A 16978-nucleotide genomic window follows, 5' to 3' on the forward strand; every position below is an offset into this window, starting at 1 on the left:
CCTGGCGGTAGAATTGTAAAGCCTAATGGCATTGGGGAGTATTGACCTCTTCATCCTGTCTGAGGAGCATTGCATCGATAGTAACCTGTCACTGAAACTGCTTCTCTGTCTCTGGATGGTGCTATGTAGAGGATGTTCAGTTATCCATAATTGACCGTAGCCTACTCAGCGCCCTTCGCTCAGCTACCAATGTTAAACTCTCCAGTACTTTGCCCACGACAGAGCCCGCCTTCCTTACCAGCTTATTAAGACGTGAGGCGTCCCTCTTCTTAATGCTTCCTCCCCAACACGCCACCACAAAGAAGAGGGCGCTCTCCACAACTGACCTATAGAACATCTTCAGCATCTCACTACAGACATTGAATGACGCCAACCTTCTTAGGAAGTACAGTCGACTCTGTGCCTTCCTTCACAAGGCATCTGTGTTGGCAGTCCAGTCTAGCTTCTCGTCTAACTGTACTCCCAGATACTTGTAGGTCTTAACCTGCTCCACACATTCTCCATTAATGATCACTGGCTCCATATGAGGCCTAGATCTCCTAAAGTCCACCACCATCTCCTTGGTCTTGGTGATATTGAGACGCAGGTAGTTTGAGTTGCACCATATCACAAAGTCCTGTATCAGTTTCCTATACTCAATATACCCAATAACATGGCCTCTATAGACATCTGTCGTAATTTATTCTATGGATTCACTGCCCTCTGACTGAAGAAATTCTTCATCTCTGTTCTAAAGGGACACACTTGTATTCTGAGGCTGTGCCCTATAGGAAACATCCTCTCCACATTCAGTGCATTCTATCTCGGCCTTTCAATATTCGATTGGTTTCAATGAGATCCTCCCTCATTCTTCTGATCACATTGAATACAGGCCTAGAGGCATCAAATGCTCCTCATACACTAACCTTTTCATTCCTGGGATCATTTCATGCACCTCCTCTGGACCCTCTCCAATTCCAGAACATCCTTTCTTAGATAAGTAGCCCTTTTGTATCTAGAAACATTTGATCTCCTTTTTGCATGAACTCTGCCCTCCGAAGCAGTGAATTTCTCTGCCCATAGTTCTCGCTGCCTCAGTAAAGTAAGTACAATAATCAAAGACTGCACTCACCCTAGACATTCTCTCTTCTATCCTCTTCCAGAAGATTGGGCAGAAGATACAAAAGCCTGAAAGCACATACCACCAGGTTCAAGAACAGCTACTACTCTGCTGTTATAAGCCTATTGGGTGGTTCCCTAGTACATAGCATGGACTCCTGATCTCACAATCTTCCTCTTTATGATCTTGAACCTTCCTGTTTACCTGTACTGCACTTTCTCTAGCTATTACACTTCTATACTGATGATTATTGTTTTAATTTCTTCTATCTCAATGCACTGTGTAATGATTTGATCTGTATGAACAGTATGAAATCCCTGTCATGGGTTTACTGCTTCTTTAACCCTGTAACTTGATGAGCTTCATCATTAGATTTATCAGTGTCTTTAATTTCTCATTAAATCAATGTTGAACCAAGTGTCTCATTTTATCAAAAGCAAGTTCAAGTTTAATTGTCATTCAACCATACATGAATATTCATGAGTTCAGCCAAACAAAACAGCATTACTCTGGGACTAAGGTGCAAAGCACAGTACCAACAGTCATGCACAAGACACGTATGACACATTTAAGATAACAAGCACATGCAAGATATCAGAAAAATATAGTCACACAAAAAAATATAGTCCAAGTCCCTGAGTCCATGAATGTTGCAGCAGTCTGCAGTCAAACATAATGACTTGTATTCTGCCGAGTGAACACTGGGGGGCAGCACCGACTCCAGTCTGCATGCTATGCCACGTTGCCTCCAGTGTTCAAAGCTCAAAGTAAATTTATTCTCAAATGACATATATGTCACCACATACAACCTGAGAAGCACCGGAGTGCACAGTTTTCAACGCCTGACTCCTGGGCCGCTGTATACAGGCAATGTTACAGCTTGAGGCCTTGTCCTCACTATAATCAAGGCCATGCAGTTCCCCTGCCATCTGCCAATAAACCAGTAAATCAGACTTGCAGCATTCCACATTAACCATGTCCAAGAACCTTGCAATCACAAGAAAAGCAACAACGATTATCACTTGCTGTTAGATTGCACACCCCCTTCATGTACTGATTCCTCCGAGGCTTCTCTGATGAAGACAGCAGCAGGATCTGCACCAAATTCAGCTCGCTGATGGGGTAGAACATAGAACATAGAACAATACAGCACAGTACAGGCCCTTCGGCCCACAATGTTCTGCTGACCCTTAAACCCTTACTTACTGTAATTCCAAGAGCAAACACGAGGAAATCTGCAGATGCTGGAAATTCAAACAATAACACACACAAAATGCTGGTGGAACACAGCAGGCTAGGCAGCATCTATAGGGAGAAGCGCTGTCGACGTTTCGGGCCGAGAGAGTCTCGGCCCGAAACGTCGACAGCGCTTCTCCCTATAGATGCTGCCTAGCCTGCTGTGTTCCACCAGCATTTTGTGTGTCTTACTGTAGTTCACAGTTTTTTTCCTATATTATTTTGTATTGCATTGTAGACCTGCAGTACTTAAAGTCTTTAATGTCAACAGGTTCTTGCAATCTTAAAAAATTACGTTTAAAAAGACAATAACACCTTTGGTTGGCCCCAGAGAAGCCACGGCGACCGAGCACGCCCCCATCTTACTGGAAGCCACATCTACTATTATGGGAAAATGTGTATATTTATTGCGTATCATGTTATTTCTTTAAGACTATAACAGTCCCCAGTGCAATAAGGTGGACTCTTGACATGGCAATTTACCTTTAAGATGCTGCACTCTCTCTAAGTGTAACACCTCACCCTGTGTTCCTTTATTGCTTTCCTCTGTACTACCTCAATCCAAAGGAATGACATGATCTGTACAGTTGGCATGTAAAACAAAGTTTTTCACTTGTACCTTGGTGCATGTGACAACAATCAACCATTTGACCCATTTAAATGTCATTTTCTGTCCACCATCCTATTCTCTAATGTAAATTTACAATCGATTTCAGCCAATCTCTCCCTCATGCTTTGCTTTTCTTTGAAAACCATGGTTTCAGATCAAATTTCTTTACTACAAGGGTTTTAAGGACATTGAGCATGTACATGGATAGAAAGGTTTTGGAGGGTTGTGCAGACAAATAGGACCACCTCAGGTCAGCAAGGACAAGTTGGGCCAAAATGCCTATTCTCCAACTCAGGCTACCCTCCAGGGTCATCATCTACAAATATCAGGGCATTTGTATAATAGAGAACACAGCAGTCCTCATCAAGGGGTTAGCAGTGGAAAGGGTGAGCAGTTTCAAGTTTCTGGGTGTAAACATCTCTGAAAGTCTATCCTGGGTCCAACATATTGGTGGAATTATGAAGAAGGCATGACAGTGGCCATAGTTCATTAGGAGTTTAAGGAGACTTGGTATGTCACCAAAGACTCTCACAAATTTCTACAGATGTACCTCAGAGAGCTGGTTGTCTCACTGTCTGATATGAAGGGGCCACTGCACAGTATCATTAAAAACTGCAGAAAGTTGTAAGCTCCATCATGGGTACTAGCCTCCAGCATTCATGATACCTTCAAAAGGCGATGTCTCAAAAAGCCGTCATCCATCATTAGGGACCCCCATCACCCAAACTGTGTTCTCCCCTCATTGCTACCATCAGAGAGGAAGTACAGGCACCTGAAGACCCACACTCAGTTTTAGGAACAGGTTATCCCCCTCCACTATCGTGGAGAATGAACAATGACAATGAACCAGCCTATGAACATTACCTCACCGTTTTTCTCTGTTTGCACTACTTATTTAATTTAATTTCTTGTTACTTATTTCTTATTGTAAGGTGTAGTATTTTTTATGTACAGTATGTCAGCGAAATTAAGCCTGATTCTGAGTGCTGACAACTTAAATTCCTTTGCCTGTCCTTTTCATTACAGATGTAAAATTTTGATTTCCAATGTTATATAATTAGCTGAATTTGAATCTCATTTGTGCAGTGGGGTTTGAATTTTGGATTATTAGTCCAGTACTCAGAATTGCCAGTACAATGTCATGGTTGCTTTGTGCTATAGACCAAATAATGTGATGTGTTGGAGCTAGGGTTGTTTCAGAAACTGTTACAGCTCTCAGATGATGTACAGACAAGCCATCAATAAGAGCTCCTATTAACATAACCTCTCTCTGCTTGTTGGATTTGGGTATTAATTTGGCAGACAGCTTGACATTTAGAAGATAAAACAGTTTCTGGCTTAAATATCGGTTGATTGGGAGAATCAAAGGAACTGAGCGTGAAGAGAGCTCATGTTGTCAAAACATTGTTACTCAAAATGTTAGAGTTGCCTCTGCACTTGTTTTAATTTGCCAGTTTGATTATGTAATGCCCAGTGAATGAAGTAATCAATTGTGCTTTTCCTACCAAGTGCTGAGGGTGTTAAAACTAAGTAAATCTTTATTTAACCTTGCTGATAGTCCAATGTACAGTATCTAATTAAAGCTTCCAAATTGTGATATGCTTTGTCTGTGATTTCCTTTTTATTTCTTTTTAATTTCCCCTGATCTTTAGAAGTTGCTATCTTGTATGTTCTCTCCATACATTTCAGAATAATTCTAAGCCAAAGTTCTTTCTGTCCTTCTGCCTGTTATTCTCATCTATTTTACTTCCTAATCTACATCCCATTCCGTGCAGTGTGCATATTCTCTCAGCCACTGCATGGGATTCCCAGCATGGTCTGGCTTCTTCCTGCATCATGGAAATTCCAAAAGTTAGGAGATTAATTGGCCATCACAGGTGTGTAAGTGAGGGGTAGAAAGTGTGGCGAGTTGGTGGGAAAGTGGAAAGAATAACACGGGATTAGATTGATGACTAGCACAGACTGTTTCTCTGCTCTGTGTCTCTGTCTCTTCTCTATCTCAGATGTTCCCAACCTGGGGTCCATGGACCCCTTGCTTAATGGTATCGGACTATGGCATAAAAAAGGTTGGGAACCCCTGGTTTATCTAAAGAAGACCAGAATAGAATGGGATTAGGTTGATGGTTGGCACAAACTGTTTCTCTGTTGTCTGCTTCTCTGTCACTATGCTCTATCTAAACAAGACTAGAATTCTTTCTTTCAGGGTATTTAGTCACTCTGCAGCATCACCTATATCACTGAGATTGAGAAAGAGCAGTGTGATCACAGAGAAATCTATTCACTCTGTGTTCAGCCTCTGTCGGAGGATGGTGCCAGAGCAAGGTTTAATCAGTGCGGTTTGTGGATTGAACTCTGTAGTTCACAGTATGATGAGTTTCTACTTTCTGGATGTTCCCTTTTTTGTTGCCGTTTTGGGCTTACAGTTGGCCTGAAGAGATGAAACACTTTTACAATGGAACCAAAATGAAACATTGCGTGACAATGCAAACAAGTCACTGGAGAAACTCAGTAGCTCAGGTAACATTGGTGGAGGCAAAGAGGTGGTTGAGACCCTGAATCAGGACATTGGGATCTGTCTATTGGATTAAAGAGAGAATAAGAGAAAATGAGGCAGATAATCTCCAGTTACCTATCTGGACTGCAGCCAAATACAGGGGGTAAAAGCAAAATATTCTTTCCTCTTCTATCACGTTCATTCTTCTTCATCCCACCTATTACCTCCCAGCTTCTCACTTCATCCCCCACCCACCCACCTTCCCCTTCACCTGGTCTCACCTATCACCTCCCAGTGTCTCACTTCATCCCCCACCCACCCACCTTCCCCTTCACCTGGTCTCACCTATCATCTCCCAGTGTCTCACTTCATCCCTTCCACTTCTCCCCCACTCACCCACCTCCCCCTCTCCTGGTCTTGCCTATCTTTTCTGTTGTGTATGTGGCCTGGTTACACAACAACACTATTAATAAAAGCGCTGGAAACGGGAGCTAAGTTTCATGGTTCTTTACTGGCAGAAACCGAACTCTGAACACACACATACAGATCAATGCGTGCCTAATAGCACATTCAACGATGTGTTACTACAACATAAAGTAGTCCCTTATGATAATGTAGGCTATATGGTACACTGCTCCCCTTTTATTTTAATAGTGTATCAACTGTTTTTTTTACTGGGTTACTATGCTGAACAAGTTTGGTCTAAGATCCATTTATAACTCAAGTCTCTGGGCGGGGGCGGGGAGTTTCTTCTATGCCTCTTACGGTAACATCTGTCAATAAACTTGTTTGTTTTAATACAGATTTCCATATATAAGTCATGAAAAGTTGACTTCTGAGCATAGGGAGTTAAGAAGATGTGCGCCTCCAACTTGCTAAGAGTTCTAGGCAGCAGATCACCTCTGTATAATGAAGACTTCTCTGTGCAGCTGTTCTAGATATATACGCATCTTTGTGCTATCACTTGTCTTCCTTACCCATATCTCAATTGTTCCAACTGATCTAATTACACAGCCAATCTTCGTATTCTCCTTAGATTCCAAATCTGACCTTTATGACCTTATCGTAATATAACTTTCCATCTTCTATTCGTGCTTCATATCTTTGTGCTGATGATTCAGCAGGAGTGCTGGGAAGATGCTCAGGAGAAGATGGAGATGCTAGTCTTTTCGGAGATTTAAGCTTATTGAGAGTTCACAGATCTTCCATTATCTGTTCATCTGTTAACGAGTAATTTAACTGCACAGGTGCAGGTTTTCGTATTTTGTCGATAATTGGAGCAGGGTCATTAGGTCTCCTCCTTAGTTTCATAGTCATTATTGGCTTTACCTCTTTAGGAGATTCTAAAGTGAGTTCCATTGTTAGCCTCTCATTCTCAATCATCTTTTTCTTTTTTTCTAACTCAGTCTTTTTATCTTCAAAATCTTTCACTGCTGCTTTCTTCTCTTTAATATAATTCCTCTCCACTTGTTCTGTCTCCAGTTGCAGAAAAAGCTCTGCATTTCATATTCCTTCTTTGTGTTGTTGATCTAGTTTTTTCATCCTTTTCTGATACTCCTGCAAAGTGCCTTCCTGTAACTGCTGTAGCCGTCTTTAGAGAGATGTCAATTTCTCCTGGTACATCTGCTCTTTTACTTCCAGGTAGTCTTCATCATCCTGCTTATTGGCAATATCTGTCTCCCTTGCATCCTCTATCTTCATCCGAATTGCGGCCACAGATACTGTTTTCATTCTCATCGTCGACGCTGTCTAGCTCCTCCTCGTCATTGTAATAGTCAACAATGGGTGAGAGGAGAGCTGTGGACATCTTCCCCCACCGAGCTGCCCTTCTTTGTTGACACATCTAGTGCCTTGATAGTGTACCAATCCAAATGGATTTTCCTGAGCCATTCACGTCCCAGCAACGGTGGTCCTCTATTTGCCAGTACATTGAGGTTCAGTTGCAGTGTTTTGTCTCCTAGGTCACTGTCACTTTAATTTTACCTTTGCGACTCACTTTCTGTTCTAGCAGTCTTTAGCAGTAGTTTAGTTTGTTTCAGAGGTATGTGAGAAAACAGTCATTTGTAGTCGGGTACAGAGGTCAGTGTTAAAGCTGAGCCTGTGTCCAACTCCATTTTCAGTCTCATGCCTGCCACTTGTGGAGTGATCCTTATTACTCTTCGATCATTGTCTCTTCCATGCTGTGAAGTTGCAGACAATTTACTTTCGTCTGAGTTGTTTGCATCAGAACTGCGTTCTTCCATTTTGTGTGCATTGTTGTGTTTTCCTTTCTGGGGTTTCTTGTTTCTCTGTATTTTGTTCTTTTTCTGCTGTTTACTAGCTTTGCATATTCTGCCAGTGTGGCCCTGTTTGCCAAAGTTTCTGCATTCTTTGTCTTTAAACCAACAGTCATTCGGGTCATGTGACCTGTTCCCATAACGGTAACATTTCTCTCCTTCATTTCTGTTCAGTGATATTTTATTTGTGGCATATTCCAGAGATTTTTGTTTCATCTCGGAAGCACCCCGTGCCACTGTTTCCGTTGATATTGCAATATTCAGCGCCTTCTCTAATGTAAGGTCTTTTTCACATAGGAGCTTCTTCTGTGTGGTTTCACAGTGCATGCCACACACTAATCTGTCCATCAATGCATCCGACAGTGCAGCTCCAATATTTCTGCAATGACCAGCAGTTTGGGGTTTAAATGCTGTTGGAGAGTGTTTACTATTTGCTTGAAAGTTTTGTCAGCTAGCTTTTCAGGGGTTAACAAGCTTTGTAGCAGGCCATATGTTTTTGCCCCCATAATACTGAGTATGACGTTTGCTTTCTTTTCATCCTTAACACTGTTAGCCTCACAATGTAACTCCACTCACTCAATGTAAGTTGCCCAGTCTTCAATGCCACTATCAAATGCTGTAATGTTTCTAGTCATCGCCATCTTTGTTATGTTAATTTAGCCCCGTTTTCCCCTTGTTTTCTTTTTGACATGTGTCCTTTTTGCTAGCACCACAAGCGCACTCCATCTAGATGTGTGTGTGCCACTCCTTTTTATCTGGGGGTCGGCGCCGGCTGTGGTCTTGCCTGGACGTGCTGTGTCTCCGACTGTGTCTCTTGGTCTCCTAACGTTCCTGACCCCAGCTGTGCTCCCATTTCCTTTCAGACTTGCAGCCTCACTCTGCCTCCTTTTCCCGCTCCTTGGCTCACTCCTTGCACTCTTCTTCTGAGTGCCCCTATCAATTAAAACACGGTGTTCCAATACGATGTAGATTCATTAACCTCTTTGCCAATTTGTTGTGTATGTAGCCTGGCTACACAACAACACTATTAATAAAAACGCTGAACATGGGAGCTAAGTTTCATTGTTCTTTACTGGCAAAAACCGAACCTGAACACATATGTACAGATCAATATGCGCCTATTAGTGCATTCAATGACTTGTTACTACAACATAAAAAGTAGTCCCTTATTATAATGTAGGCTATACAGTACAACTTCCCAGTTTCTGCCTTCCCCACACACCTACCTTCCCCCCCTCACCTGGTCTCCCCAATCACCTCCCAGTGTCTCACTTCATCTCCCACCCACCCACCACCCCCCTCACCTGGTCTGACCTATCACCTCCTAGCTTCTACTTCCCCCCCCCCCCCCCATCTTCTTATTCTGGCTTTTTCCCCTTTCCTTTGCAGTCCTGATGAAGGGTCTCGGCCCAAAACATCAACTAGTTATTCATTTCCATAGATGCTACTTAAACTGCTGAGTTCCTCCAACATTTTGTATGCATTACTATGGATTTCCAGCATCTGCAGAACCTCTTGTGTTTAATATTCAAATATATTTCATTGCATATTAACTAATGCTCCAAGTGCCAGTCTTAGTAAACAGATGTTATTGGAACAATAAACTGCTGTTATTTTATAATTGGTTAGGACCCTGGGGCTGGTGACTGACCTAAGCAACACTAGTGAAGGACTCTGTCACTTCCAACCTGTAAATTTCTTCACAGACTCGATAAGTAACAAAAATCCTTGCTTTAATGTGTCCATTGGCAGAACTTTTAAATCAAAGCAAGAGGTGGAGAGTGAAGAAGTAAAGGCATCTCAGAGAGAAGTCATTTTTTTTAACTGATCGGGGAAAAGAGGCTAGACTGTGCTGGCGCGTGACGTAGCGCGCCAAAGGTTTAAAAAATAAGACCACCATATACAGCAGCCATCATTGTAGCGGCCATCATCGGAGTGGACTGAGGCAGAGTGGGATGGCTTTGGCTCAACAGGCTTCACCGAGAACAGGCAGAGGCAAGGTTTGAATGGGGTACGACTACGCAAGTGCGTGAAAGTTGGCCCAGGAGGCAGCGACAAAATTTAAAAAGCAAGCAGATTAACGGAGCGGGCGACATAGTAGCGGGTGATGGAGTAGTGGGATACAGAGTAGGAAGGCTTTGGCTCGAGAGGCTTCGGCGAGCAGAGGCTGAGGACGAGCTTCACTCCAAGTGAGGTAAGGCCGGGTAAGTTCCTTTAATTAATTTAATTAGCTTAGGAGTAGGTAATGGAGGCAGCAGTTAGGGCAGTCGGGTGCTCCGTTTGCAGTATGTGGGAAGTCAGTGTGAGCACAGCTGTCCCTGAATACTACACCTGCAAAAGGTGCATCCAGCTGCAGCTCCTGACAAACTGAGTTAGGGAACTGGAGCTGAAGCTGGAAGAACTTGGGATCATTCGGGAGGCAGGGGCAGAAATAGACAGGAGTTTAAGGGAGATAGTCACCCCTAGGAGTCAGGAGACAGGTAGTTGGGTGACTGTCAGGAGAGGGAAGGGGATTAGACAGAATGAGCAGAGTACACCTGTGGCTGTTCCTATCAATGATAAGTATACCGTTTTGGATACTGTTGGTGTGGACGACCTACCAGGGACAAGTTGCAGTGGTTGCGTCTCTGGCATCGAGACTGGACCCTCAGCTCAGAAGGAAAGGAAGGAAACGAGGAGAGCAGTAGTGATAGGGGATTCGATAGTTAGGGGGGGACATAGGAGGTTCTGTGGAAGAGACCGAGAATCCCGGGTGGTCTGTTTCCTCCCTGGTGCCAGGGTCCGCGATATCTCAGATCGAGTTCTCAATATTCTCAAGAGGGAGGGTGAGCAGCCGGATGTCTTGGTCCATGTAGGGGCCAATGATGTGGGTAGGAAGAGTGAGGAGGTCCTGAAAGGTGAGTTTAGGGAGTTAGACACCAAGTTAAAGGACAGGACCTCCAGGATAGCAATCTCAGGATTGCTACGAATGCCAGGTGCAGATGGGTTTAGAAATAGTAAGATAGTACAGATCAACATGTGGCTGAAGACATGGTGCAGGAGGGAAGGCTTCAGATTTATAGATAATTGGGCAGTTTTCCAGGGAAGGTGGGACCTGTTCCGATGGGACGGTTTACATCTGAATTGGAGGGGGACAAATATTCTTGCGGGTAGGTTTGCTAGAGAGGCTCCAGTGGATTTAAACTAGATACAAGGAGGGAGGGGAACAGATGTATGGGAGAAGGAAGAAAAAGAAGATAGTAAAGTTTGCAGCGTTAGAGATAAACAGAGAGTAAGAGGTGGGGAATGTTTTAAATGCATTTATTTTAATGCTAGGAGCATGGTAAGAAAGGTGGATGAGCTTAGAGCATGGATTGATACCTGGAAATATGATGTTGTAGCTATTAGTGAAACATTGTTGCAGGAGGGGTATGATTGGCAACTAAATATTCCTGGATTTTGTTGCTTCAGGTGTGATAGAATTGGAGGGACAAGAGGGGGAGGTGTTGCGTTGCTTGTCAGAGAAAATATTACAGTGGTGCTCTGGCAGGATAGATTAGAGGGATCATCTAGGGAGGCTATATGGGTGGAATTGAGGAATGAGAAAAGTGTAGTAATACTTATAGGGGTGTATTTTAGACCAACTAATGGGGAGCAAGAATTGGAGGAGCAAATTTGTAAGGAGATATCAGATATTTGCAGTAAGCACAGGGTTGTGATTGTGGGAGATTTTAATTTTCCACACCTAGACTGGGAAGCCCATACTGTAAAGGGGCTGGATGGTTTGGAGTTTGTAAAATGTGTGCAGGATAGTTTTTTGCAGCAATACATAGAGGTACCGACTAGAGAAGGGGCAGTGTTGGATCTCCTGTTAAGGAATGAGATAGGTCAGTTGACAGAGGTATGTGTTGGGGAGCACTTCGGGTCCAGTGATCACAATGCCATTAGTTTCAATATAATTCTGGAGAAAGATAGGACTGGACCCAGGGTTGAGATTTTTGATTGGTGAAAGGCTAACTTTGAGGAGATGCGAAGGGATTTAGAAGGAGTGGATTGGGTCAATTTGTTTTATGGAAAGGATGTAATAGAGAAATGGAGGTCATTTAAAGGTCAAATTTTGAGGGTACAGAATCCTGACGAAGGGTCTCGACCCGAAATGTCGACAGTACTTCTCCTATAGATGCTGCCTAGCCTGCTGTGTTCCACCAGCATTTTGTGTGTGTTGTTGTTTGAATTTCCAGCATCTGCAGATTTCCTCGTGTTTGCTCTTTAGAATCTTTAAGTTCCTGTTAGTTTGAAAGGAAAAGTTAAGAGTTGGAGAGAATCATGGTTTTCAAGGGATATTGGAAACTTGGTTCAGAAAAAGAGTTATCTGCAATAAATACAGGCAGCATGGAGTAAATGAGGTGCTTGACGTATATAAAGAATGTAAAAAGAATCTTAAGAAAGAAATTAGAAAAGCTAAAAGAAGATATGAGGTTGCTTTGGCAAGTAAGGTGAAAATAAAACCAAAGGGTTCCTACAGTTATATTAATAGCAAAAAGATAGTGAGGGATAAAATTGGTCCCTTAGAGAATCAGAGTGGACAGCTATGTGTGGAGCCGAAAGAGATGGGGGAGATTTTGAACAATTTCTTTTGTTCAGTATTCACTAAGGAGAAGGATATTGAATTGTGTAAGGTAAGGGAAACAAGTAGGGAAGTTATGGAAACTATGATGATTAAAGAGGAGGAAGTACTGGCACTTTTAAGGAATACAAAAGTGGATAAATCTCCAGGTTCTGACAGGATATTCCCTAGGACCTTGTGGGAGGTTAGTGTAGAAATAGCAGGGGCTCTGACAGAAATATTTCAAATGTCATCAGAAACGGGGATGGTGCCGGAGGATTGGCGTATTGCTCATGTGGTTCCATTGTTTAAAAAGGGTTCTAAGAGTAAACCTAGCAATTATAGGCCTGTAAGTTTGACATCAGTGGTGGGTAAATTAATGGAAAGTATTCTTAGAGATGATATATAATTATCTGGATAGACAGGGTCTGATTAGGAACAGTCAACATGGATTTGTGCATGGAAGGTCATGTTTGACAAATCTTATTGAATTTTTTGAAGAGGAAAGTTGATGAGGGTAAAGCAGTGGATGTTGTCTATATGGACTTCAGTAAGTCCTTTGACAAGGTTCCACACGGAAGGTTAGTTAGGAAGGTTCAATTCTTAGGTATTAATATTGAAGTAGTAAATTGGATTCAACAGATGGGAGATGCTAGAGAGTAGTGGTGGATAACTGTTTGTCAGGTTGGAGGCCGGTGACTAGTGGTGTGCCCCAGGGATCTGTAAAGGGTCCAATGTTGTTTGTCATATACATTAATGATCTGAATGATGGGGTGCTAAATTGGATTAGTAAGTATGCAGATGATACTAAGATAGGTGGCATTGTGAATAATAAAGTAGGTTTTCAAAGTTTGCAGAGAGACTTAGGCCAGTTAGAAGAGTGGGCTGAATGATGGCAGATGGAGTTTAATGCTGATAAGTGTGAGGTGCTACATTTTGGTAGGACTAATCCAAATAGGACATACATGGTAAATGGTAGGGCATTGAAGAATGCAGTGGAACAGAGTGATCTAGGAATAATGGTGCATAGTTCCCTGAAGGTGGACTCTCATGTGGATAGGGTGGAGAAGAAAGCTTTTGGTATGCTGCCCTTTAAAAAGCAGAGCATTGAGTATAGGAGTTGGGATGTAATGCTAAAATTGTACAAGGCATTGGTAAGGCCAAATTTTGAGTATTGTGTACAGTTCTGGTCACCGAATTAAAGGAAAGATGTCAACAAAATAGAGAGAGTACAGAGAAGATTTACTAGAATGTTACCTGGGTTTCAGCACCTAAGCTACAGGGAAAGATTGAACAAGTTAGGTCTTTATTCTTTGGAGCATAGAAGGTTGAGGGGGGACTTGATAGAGGTATTTAAAATTATGAGGTGGATAGATAGTGTTAACATGAATAGGCTTTTTCCATTGAGAGTAGGTGAGATTCAAACAAGAGGACATGAGTTGAGAGTTAGGGGGCAAAAGTTTAGGGGTGACATGAGAGGGAACTTCTGTACTCAGAGAGTGGTAGCTGTGTGGAATGAGCTTCCAGTAGAAGTGATAGAGGCAGGTTCAATATTGTCATTTGAAGTAAAATATGGATAGGTATATGGACAGGAAAGGAATGGAGGGTTATGGGCTGAGTGCAGTTCGGTGGGACTAGGTGAGAGTAAGCATTCTGCAAGGACTAGAAGGGCTGAGATGGCCTTTTTCTGTGCTGTAGTTGTTATATGGTTATATGGCTATATGGTTATAACATATCCAACAGATAAATCCCGAAAGCAACAGAGCAGAGTGAGTAGTTGAGCACTTTCTCAGCCTGTTGCCCATATTATCCCTTTCTCCAGTCTCTGTTCACAGATTTCCTGTACTTCATGAGGATTCCCAATTACTTTTTTAAAGGCAGAAGAGTAAACCAAATCAGCAGTGTAGCCAATAGGCTGATGACTATAGCCATCTGTGTCAGATAGTCAGCTATAGAGATGGCTCTGTCCTACCTACAACACACACAAAATGCTGGTAGAACACAGCAGGCCAGGCAGCATCTATAGGGAGAAGCACTGTCGATGTTTCGGGCCGAGACCCTTCGTCAGGGTCTCAGCCTGAAACGTCGACAGCTCTTCTCCCTATAGATGCTGCCTGGCCTGATGTGTTCCACCAGCATTTTGTGTGTGTTGTTGTTTGAATTTCCAGCATCTGCAGATTTCCTCGTGTTTGCTCTGTCCTCCCTCCCTTGTTAGATCTGTGCAAGATGGCACCAGTCAGCCACGGTAATGTTCCTTGAAGTTTGAAATTTGCTTGGAGAATCAGTGGCCACTTTATTCAGTACAAGGCGTACCTAATAAAGCGGCCACTGAGTGTGTGATTGTGATCTTCTGCTGCTGTAGCCCATCCACTCCAAGGTTTGACATGTTGTGCATTCAGAGATGCTCTTCTGCACCCCACTGTTGCAACTTGTGGTTAGCTGAATTACTGTTGCCTTCCTGTCAGCTTGAATCAGTCTGGCCATTCTCCTCTGATCTCTCTCATCAACAAGGCATTTTCACTCACACAACTGCCGTTCACTGGATGTTTTTGTTTTTCCACACTCTGGAAACTGTTGTGAATGTTGTGAAATCCCAGGAGACCGGCAGTTTCTGAGATATTCAAACCACCCCGTCTGGCACCAGTAATCAGTCCACGATCAGTCACTTAAATCACATTTCTTCCCCATTTGTCTGCGTGCTTTTATTCATGGAGTTGCTGCTACAGGATTGACTGGTTAGATATTTGCATTAATGAGTAGGTGTACGGGTACCTAATACTGTGGCCACTGAGTACATTTGAAGGCTGGAACCCTGGGAGGGGGGTGAAATGGAGGAGGGTGGAGGATACAGAAAGCCCAAAATCTATGCTGAACAGCGCAGATGCTTTAAGCTGTTAATTAATCACAGATGGAATAGGTCGCCTTGTGATGTGGCTGGTACTGGGGACCTAGCTGGGCATGGTTGTGAATTCTGATGACATTTCATTTGCAGTAAGAATGTACCATTTGAATAAATGATCCTAAAAGGACAACTAGCAGTTTCTTTGCAGGTATTAAGAGCTTAGCAAATTTATATACACTGTTCAGACTGCTGGGAATCCACCTTCATCTTAATTATATTTTGTTCTGTCTTTTGTGGCCTCTGTGCTTTAGAGCCATAGCAACAACACCAAGATGTTTAGAATTTTCATAGAGTTGCAGAATATTTACTGCATGGGGTTGTTCATTCAGTCTATGGCGTCTTTGTGCAACAGTAAGACACAAGGCTTGTTTTGCTGTTGTTGTTTTGTTGCTTGTTGTGTTCTGTGTTGTTCTGCTGAGCACGGTCGGCATGCTGTGTCGGTGCCCAGATATGTGATGACACTTGCGGGCTGCCCCCAACGTATTCTTGTGTGTGTTGGTTGTTAGCATAAATGACGCATTCACTTCATGTTTCGATGTACTTAGAATAATAAATCTGAAGACTCAATCCGATTACACGGCTATTATTCCTGTTCTCACTGTTCTGCCCCTCAGCTAATTTTCTGACAAGGTCAAAACAAGGTCTTCACATCCACGCGGTTCAGCATTAGCCAATTATCATGGGAGTATATGTAAGTTATATGCTTAGCGATTCCATTCTCCATTGTTTTTGTTCACTTATGGAAGAATTGGGTTCATGAGGCATAAACCAGCCCTCAGCTGGCACATTCTGATAAGTGAATAAAAAACAAAGTCAGTTTACCCTTAGTTATGAACTTTGGTGAGTTGCTTACAACAGATGTTGAAGCATCTGCTGTATAATTCCCCAGATTTTTCACTCATATTTTATAACTACAGGTTGAACACCCCTTATATGAAATTCCAAAATCCAAAAATCTTTGAAATCTGAAATTTTTAAAAATACTAAAATGACATCACAAGTGGAAAATTCCACAAGGTGCTGGGAAGTTTCCCAGGCGATGTGCGGGTGTGCCTCTGTGCATCACAGACAGTTCTAAGGAATAACCTCACATATGTGATGAACAGAAGTTGATGAAAAATAGAAAACACTGCATAAAGTGAAGATCTCTGCCTTAAAAATTTTGCACATCATCTCGAGGAGGAGACTTCCAATGACTCAAACCTTCAGAGGGAAACAAAATGCAACATCTCTCTCTTAAATGAGTTTTGTAGCTTTTGTGACTCCACTTGAGCAAGTCCACATTGGGACCAGTTCTGTGCTGATTTCATTCCCACTCTGGCAGAAGTGATCTTGGGTTGCTGAAAAGTGATTACTGATCCATGTTCTGATCTCGCTGCAGATTTTGGACCTCACAACAGAACTCTCAGATGAACGTTTCAAGGGTGACGTGACCTATCGGGTCCTGGAGAGTGAACGTGCTGAAAGGCTGCACCTCACACAGGAACTGAAGGTGATGCAGGTAAGAAATAGAATGACGTCAAACCATGGTATCAGAAAATGAATTGGCATCTCTGTAAATATAAGTATATATAGTATATATGGGCTTACAAGGATGCTTCCTAGTACAATTCTGATAATTCTATGCTTCTTTCCATTGAAAATATAAAACTTTTTTTTTCTTAGTGTAAGTGTCATCATCATGAGCCATGTCGTATGGCATGGGCGATCATGGCCTTATCTATGGCCATGATTTTGGCAAATTTTCCACAGGTGGCTTGCCAATGCCTTCTTCTG

At 42.6% G+C, this 16978-nt stretch overlaps 1 protein-coding gene across 6 annotated transcripts in view; it reads left to right on the forward strand.

Annotated features, from left to right (window-relative positions):
* Window positions 1-16978, forward strand: part of LOC140738519 (unconventional myosin-XVIIIb-like) — a 680390-nt gene that overhangs the window by 405355 nt on the left and 258057 nt on the right. For all 6 annotated transcript variants that reach the window (XM_073065895.1, XM_073065893.1, XM_073065892.1 and 3 more), the window contains one exon: window positions 16584-16703. In XM_073065895.1, the coding sequence (XP_072921996.1) occupies window positions 16584-16703 (120 nt within the window). The remainder of the gene's footprint in view (window positions 1-16583; window positions 16704-16978) is intronic.

Source organism: Hemitrygon akajei, chromosome 14, assembly GCF_048418815.1.
Source record: "Hemitrygon akajei chromosome 14, sHemAka1.3, whole genome shotgun sequence".
NCBI lineage: Eukaryota > Metazoa > Chordata > Chondrichthyes > Myliobatiformes > Dasyatidae > Hemitrygon > Hemitrygon akajei.